Raw genomic sequence first — 8073 nt, forward strand, 5'->3', positions numbered from 1 at the left:
AAAAAAATATAACTTTCTTTTATTTTATTTAAACAAATCAATGGCACTTTGTGCAGTTTCATAGTGACAAGAGAAAAAACACTTATTGAAAGTTCATTTGTAACCACTTTTTCTTTTATCTAAGGCCCTCAGTACAATAATAGGGCTCTAAAAATAAGGATTGTACACATAGAAATATTTAAATATTCAATACAATATTGTCTATTATTCTTATTTTTTTTCCTGTCGAGAATTTGGACAAATATTCAAAAATGATTTGAACAAAAATAAAAATACTAATAATAAAAATTAATTCGATTATATTTCAATAAATCATCATACATTATTCCGATATATCCTTCAGGATTGGAAAAGTCACATTTTTGTATTTGTTTGTTCATTCATAAAAAAAGCTTCTTCAGTGTAACTTGCATAATATTTTAATTACTTAGTAAATTATCTTTACCGGCAAAGGTCTGTATTTAGTTTATTTATAAAAATAGAATATAACAATGGGACACATATATTGTTAATTTGTTGAATATTAAATTATACAAAATTAATGAAATTTTATTTATAGAAATAAAATATATTCTTGTCACATTGTATATTAACAATAGTGTAAAGGAGTACATAAATCAACTATGTAACAATTAGCGACTTATAACTTAGCAACTCTCTGTTTCTTATATTTTATAAATCTTGGTAAATTTGAGTTCACTGTGGTCACTAGCACCTTGTAGTCTTTGGGGAGTTTCTTTTGCTGTCTCGCCTAAAACAAAAATTAATTTGATTTCTTCAATCAATGTTTAACAAATAAATTTAATATGCAAAATATTTCAAAGGTCTATTAGTAGCAAAATCAAGATGGACATTTACAGTAAGGAAAGTATGAGTTGCAACTGACGGCCATGACTTATTTGCAAAAGTGTAAAAACTTTAAAAAAAATCATTTTTAAAAAAAGATGTCATTTAAATAAAACTAAAAATTTACATTAATATTTAATGAATGATAAGTAAGAAAGAATGTGTACCTTGTTTCTTAATACAGGAACTAAAATTTGCAATTTCTCAACTAGTTTAATTTTGGCTGCCAGTATATCTGTTTTGTCTTCTGAATACAGATCAATCAATGTGTCAATAGCTTCTGCTAGAACCCACACTTCATTTTCTTTATGCGCTTGTTCCAATATAAATTCTGTGATGCTACATATAACGTTAGAAATGGTATCATTTAAGTCATTAACAAAAAGTAACGCTAGAACACCAATCATTCTTATAAGATTGGACCGAATCTCAGGGGCTTCACAATTTTTTATTCCCATCAACATTAGCTGTAAACAACGATTTTTATCATTAAATAAAACGTTAGATAGTAAAATGTTTAACAAAATAATTAAATAAATACATTATGATACAATGTAAAAGCAGTTAGGATAGCAATTAAAAAATTTAATTACAAATAAAAAATCGAATATATAAATCATACAAAATAAATTAATTATCATAATAATTAAATAATTAAATATATGTGTGTGTGTTGAACGTACCTCAATATCAGACATTGCCAGGTCACTGAATAGACTACTTTCACTTGGTGTAATATTATTTAACGAAGTTATTCTGTTTAAAGTAGTTCTCATAACAGCAGTCGCAGACTCTAACAATTCTAAGTTTTCAGAACTTTGTTTAAAAACTAATTTTCCTGCCTCGACCCAAATTTTATAAATACCATGTATTCCTCCCATAAGTTCAAGTGGCAAACTTAATATTATGTTATTCATACATAGAAAAGCTCTTGTTTGTAGATTGCGTAATCTGAAAAATTAAAGCTTTAGTATTTACATGAATTTTTTTAATAACACTTTAATAACATTAATACCAAATGACATTATTTATGTTCATATTATTTTAAAAATATTGCAGAGATAAAAAAATTATTATAAAGGAATTGGTTGATTAATTCATTATCATGAATCCGTTTCTACAAGCGGAATTGTTTGAAAATTTTTGATTTTTTTTTTTTGCCACGCAAGTCACATTGACTCCAAAGGGAATAAAAACATTATCATCATTATCATCATCACTTCAGCCTATCGCAGTCCACTGGTAGACATAGGACTCCACAAGTTCACGCCAAAAATGGCGTGAACTCATGTATGTTGTCCATAGTCACCACGCTAGCTAGCTTTGTTGCACCAAAGATACTGCTGCCCGTCTTCCACCTGTATATTTCAAAGGCAGCAGTTGGATGGTTATCCTGCGATCGGTCAGGTTTTAAGTTCCATGGTGGTGGTGCAACTGTTATCCCTTAGTCACCTCTTACGACACCCACAGGATGACAGGGGGTGGCACACTTTACTGCCATAACCACACAGCAGAAGCAGGGAATAAAAACGTGGAGTAAATATTATATTGTTTTCTGATGTTTATGCAAATTTCATTTAATGAAATGAATGAAATTATAATGAGTAAATATTATATTGGAAATAAAAAAAAAACTTTTATTGAATAGTTAAAAAAAACCTGTCTTTAGAATATTCCTGCCAGTAAGACCCAATGGATTAGGAAGCGATTTTGTGTGTCTACTTCTGGACCACTAACATTGGACTTCTGGACCACATTCATATATTTTGAGAGCTCTTGAGTGGGGAAGGTTTAGTTTAAAAATATTGTGTTTAATGAAAGTCAACTGTGTTTCTTACTTCCTGATAATTGATTTTGTCCCCTCATATTCTTGCAAAATCATAACTACATTAACTGGAGGCAACTGAGTTCTTGCCCACACTTTGTCAAATATCTTTAATGAATTCAAAGCCTCCATTACAACTGGCGATAATCTGTCTTCTGGGCGGAACACTTCTTCACCATTGCTACACATATCTTCATTTGCTCTGTCATCATTTCCTGTTTCTTCACTGTCTGATGATTCTGCTTCTTCTGAATCATCATCATCAGGCTCTAAAAATAAAATATCTTATTAATATTAGCTTAAAACCACAAACAAGTAATGTACATTATAGTAATTTCTGCATTTCAATTACTGTATTCAATTAAAGAAACTAATTTAATTAAGCTTCAGTCTGTAATATCCCACGGCTGGACATAGGCCTCTTTCCCGATGTATGAGAAGAATTAGACCTTAATCCGACACTGCTCTGATGTGGGTCGGAGGATATATTCCCTACTATGAGTAATGATCGCTATCAGGTTTACATGATAACAACTGGGACTGACGGCTTAATGTACTCTCCGAGGCATGGTGGGGAGACCCACAAGCACTGCACAAACACCTAGAAAATGGCAAACATCTATATAGCCAAAACAAATGTTTGTCTTGTGTGGAGATGGAACTCTTAACAGCTAGTGCAACAGCCACAAACCAGTGCTGTGACTGTTTACTGTAATATATTTTTAAGTTTAAAAAAATTTTTCACTAGCTGATACCTTTAATGAGAGATATTTAGAAAAAATAAATTACAGGCATTTTTGAGAGGATAGAATCTTTCTGTCAAAAATTTACTTCAATATAACACAAAATCTACGGTACTCAGTTGTGATTTTAGAAATCTGACATGCTCCTAAAATAATATCACACTAAAAATGGATTTCTTACTCTATAAAATAATTGTAGGTAAATTGCAACTAAGTTCTTTTGTACTGTTTAACTTCTGCATATGAAACTGCAGGCACAGCTAGTAAATAATATGTGTTTCGGTTAGGACATACCTTCACAAGAACAAATGTTAGCAATTATTTCAATAGCAGTTTGTTGTGAATCCAATGTTCTTGAAACAGATTTTATTTTATTATCCAACTGCTGAGCTTCCTTTCCTTTAGGGCTTACTACTTTTCCATCTGCTTCGCATAATGGTACACTACTTGACAGTTCATTGCATACCAGTTTATGGTCTGCAGATAATGTTTGTGCTAAAACTGCAAAGATTTGATTCAGTACGTCTATCGGTAGACTTGCAATGTCACCTCCACAAATATTTATGATAATTCCTCCAGTAAGTGTCTTTATAAGCAAAGCAGAAGGATCGCTACTTTCTAGAGACAGTAAGTCTCTCAGCTGCCTTTCTGTAGTAGAACAAACTTTTTTTATAGCTAATGGATTATCTTCTACTAATACAAACAATAACTGCATAATAGCAATAACAAGGTCAGCACCAAAGATGGTAACATCCAAATAATTTGGAACAATATCGAGTATTTTAGATTCTCCTACATATTTTACAGCTAAATCTGGAAATTAAAACAGCACTTATTTAGTCACATTTCAAGTACAGATGTTAATAAATAAACTACATATTTATATATTCTCTTTACCTGAACTTTCACACAAGTTTAACAAGAGGTTTGTACATTGGACAAATGTATCAATTTCTTCATCCTTAGTTTTAGAGTCCACATCTGGTGTCCAAGTTTCTGAGTACTAAAAAGCATATTTTAGTAAAAACTACACTATAGAATAGTGACAGAAACGTTTTAAAATAGTATTGTATTTATACCTGATGGAAATAACAGACTAAGGGTGTCATTATATCGTTCTCCATTAACATATCGCATGCTTCAAGTGATGTTGTCGAAAGATTTCTCAGAGAACCGGCGGCAGCATTCCTTACTGAACCCGCAGAATCAAGTAAAAGAGGCGCTACTATCTTGACTATACCCTGATCGATCATTTGTTTCAAGCTGTCCGGACTTTCTATTAACATTGCAAACGTTTGCAGACCACAATACTTTTCCTCTACATTAGCAGTCTGAAAATATAAATAATTTTCGCATTACAAACTATACACAATAGTTAAATAATAAGTAAATTAAATTAAACAATAAACAATCCTAACCTGAATTTGATCTATCATAGTTTGAATTACATTTTCTTTACAATCCACCGGCAGTTCTTCTTCGTCGTTATTGCTTGCTGCCACATTATTACTAACTTTGTTTAGTTTCCGTTTTCTTACTTTACCCATGTTTACTTTACGTAAACAACCTAGAAATAAGAGCGCTCACTAGATCATTAAGCAAGTTATAATTGTGCCAAAGAATTGTGCAGAAAGCATGGGTACATGTTGTCAAAGACCATGCTGTCACCGTGATGCTGTCAAATGTAAAATATTCCTGTCAAAGATTATATATACTAAGGGATGTGCAATATTTAAAAATATCGGTGATATAACATTAATTGATATATTTAAATACCAATATTTTGAAGTGAAACTTCTTTAGGCGCATGAGGGCTAAAATTTTTAAAGATAAAACGCGTCACGCCGTTCGTGACGCCGTCACGAATTTTTAAACGTCCATATCATGTTGAATACACCGGTTCTCATCCGGTCGCGTTCAGTACTTGGATGGGTGACCGCTTGGGAACACCGTGTGACGTTGGCTTTTTTTTTTAATTCGTTTGTTTTAATTGGTTTGCCAAAGAAGTTTCACTTCTGACTTGTGTACTTTGAACGCACGCAATTTTTTTCAAGACATAAGTAATATTTTCTTTATAGTTGTGTGGCTACGGCAGTAAATAATATAACCACCCCCTCTCTTCCCGTGAATGTCGCAAGAGGCGACTAAGGGATATCACAGTTCCACTACCACCTTGGAACTTAAAAAGTCGATCGATGGTGGGATAACCATCCAACTGCTGGCTTTAAAATACATGGACCGAAGACGGGCAGCAGCATCTTCGGTGCAACAAAGCCACCAACCCGCCTACCCAGCGTGGTGACTATGGGCAAAACACATGAGTTCACGCCATTTTTGGCGCGAATTGTGGAGGACTATGTCCAGCAGTGGACTACGATAGCCTGTGTGTCTATGTGTTTCTTTATATTTTAAAAAATAATGTTAAATGACGTTTCGAAAACCCCTTAGTTAGTTAGTTTAGCCCTATAAATTTTTGTTGTTTTAAAAAAATCTCTAATAATTATATTTTAATTTAATAATACTAAATGAATTAATGAATTATTTAATTTCAGCCACTTGAAGTACATGTGGTATTAAGCACGAACATAACTACATTGGATGAGAATCTTGAATGCGAGCAAACCAGAATAGAGTCGAATCGACTTTAAAATCTCTGCCTCAGTTAAGCTTCTAGTTATGATATTCTTTGTTTCTGATTTTATGCAAATAAACATTCATGAAGTTTTAATTTTTTAACAAGTACCTACGTTTCGACTTATATCTTTTATCTTATTTAATTTTTTTTTAAGTAAAATTATCAAAAAAAAATCTATCATTGGTGATTATTATTATTATTATTATGGTTGGCTAACCTTCACGACTTATGTCGGTCTAAATAAATACCCCGTCTCGTAACCCACGAGAAAAAAGGCATTTATATCCCTCCTATTCTATACGCGCACGTTGCGCGCCATTACTTCTCCTTCCTCTACCTCTTCCTCGTCTTTGTAAATTGTTTGTGACAGGTTCATGAGTTGTATTGAGAGAGTGTGGTGTGTCTGCTAACTGCTGTGTGTCTGATGATTGTTGCGTGTCTCTATCTACTGATAGTTGTGTGTTTTGTGAAAGTGGGTCTTGTATATTGTGTACGAAAACAGTATCTCCAAGTACTTTACTGAGTATGATTGTTGTATGTATGGCTGCTTGTTTCTGAAGAATGCTAATGTCAATGTTGAAATCTAGCTGTTCTAAGTACTTTTTTATGCTTTTAGCTACTACTCCTGTTGCTCCTATTACTATTGGAATGACAACCGTTTGTGTGTTCCACAAACGGCTGATTTCAGTTTTGAGTAGGTGGTATTTGCTTAATTTTTCAATTTCTTTAGCTCCGATGTTATAATCTGACGGTACAGTTACATATATTAGGTAAGTTTTGTTGTTATCTTTGTTTGTATAAATTAAATCCGGTCTATTGTGCGTTATGGTGACATCAGTTTGAACAGGGATTTCCCACATAATTTTGGCTGAGTTATTTTCTTTTACTTGTGGTTGAGTCAGTGTTTCCTTCCACCATAAGTGAGAAACTTCCATTTTGTGCTGTCGAGCCAAGCACCAGTAGATGTACTGGACAAGGTTATTATGTCGTTTAACATAATAGGTCCCTGCCAGTTTTTCACATCCAGATATTATGTGCTGAGTGGTCTCATCTTTGCTTGCACATAACCGACACTTGCCGTCTACTGGCTCCTTAAGTATGTCACGTTGGTGTTGTCGTGTCATAATTGCTTGGTCCTGTATTGCAAATATTGAGGATTCGATGCCTGGAGATATCTGCTGTTTCTTAATCCATTTAAATGACAGTTCCTTGTATATGTTACCCTGATCTAACAACTTTTGGGAAATTGACCATGTAGCTGTTTATTTCTCCATATTTCGTTTTGCCTGTTTACTGTGGATTTCCTAATTTCTTCATCTGTTAGTGCATTTCCTTGAGGTAGATGTAGTTCTCTTTCTATTTCTTGTGCTTCCTTTATTATTGAATATCTATCCCTACTTGTATCATGCTGTACTATTGCTTTGATTAAGTGATCGCTTTCTGCTTTTAGATATTGCTTGTATTTAACAATTTGTGTTTTATACGTGTATTCCACATTTAGTAACTCTCTTCCTCCCTGATTTATTGGTAAGTACAGTCTTTCTACTTCTGCTTTCTGTTGTTGTGCTTTTTTAATCGCTAGTAGTTTTCTAGTCTCTTTCATCATTACAGCCTATACAGTCCACTGCTGGACATAGGCCTCCACAAGTTTACGCCAAAAATAACGTGAACTCATGTGTTTTGCCCATAGTCACCACGCTGGGCAGGCGGGTTGGTGACCGCAGTACTGGCTTTGTCGCACCGAAGACGCTGCTGCCCGTCTTCGGCCTGTGTATTTCAAAGCCAGCAGTTGGATGGTTATCCCGCCATCGGTCGGCTTCTTAAGTTCCAAGGTGGTTGTGGAACCTTGTTATCCCTTAGTCGCCTCTTACGACACCCACGGGAAGAGAGGGGGTGGCTAAATTCTTTAGTGCCGTAGCCACACAGCACACACAGTGACACAAAGAGACTAGACAGCAGTCTAGTCTCTTTAGGTCACTGTTTTTATAGGTAATTACACCGAAAGAGTAAAGTAAAACCGGAAC

At 33.9% G+C, this 8073-nt stretch overlaps 1 protein-coding gene across 1 annotated transcript; it reads right to left on the reverse strand.

The window, feature by feature from the left end:
- Positions 1 to 282: 282 nt before the first annotated feature.
- LOC123656848 (HEAT repeat-containing protein 3) lies at positions 283 to 5068 on the reverse strand. The gene is made up of 8 exons (XM_045592468.1): positions 4833 to 5068; positions 4494 to 4745; positions 4312 to 4417; positions 3709 to 4227; positions 2685 to 2916; positions 1530 to 1797; positions 1014 to 1313; positions 283 to 751 (listed from the first exon to the last, which is right to left on the reverse strand). The coding sequence occupies exons 1-8, from the start codon at positions 4959 to 4961 to the stop codon at positions 641 to 643; spliced, it is 1917 nt and encodes a 638-aa protein (XP_045448424.1). The 5' UTR covers positions 4962 to 5068; the 3' UTR covers positions 283 to 640.
- Positions 5069 to 8073: the final 3005 nt, after the last annotated feature.

The sequence above is a fragment of the Melitaea cinxia genome, chromosome 1, assembly GCF_905220565.1.
Source record: "Melitaea cinxia chromosome 1, ilMelCinx1.1, whole genome shotgun sequence".
In the NCBI taxonomy this organism is placed as follows: domain Eukaryota; kingdom Metazoa; phylum Arthropoda; class Insecta; order Lepidoptera; family Nymphalidae; genus Melitaea; species Melitaea cinxia.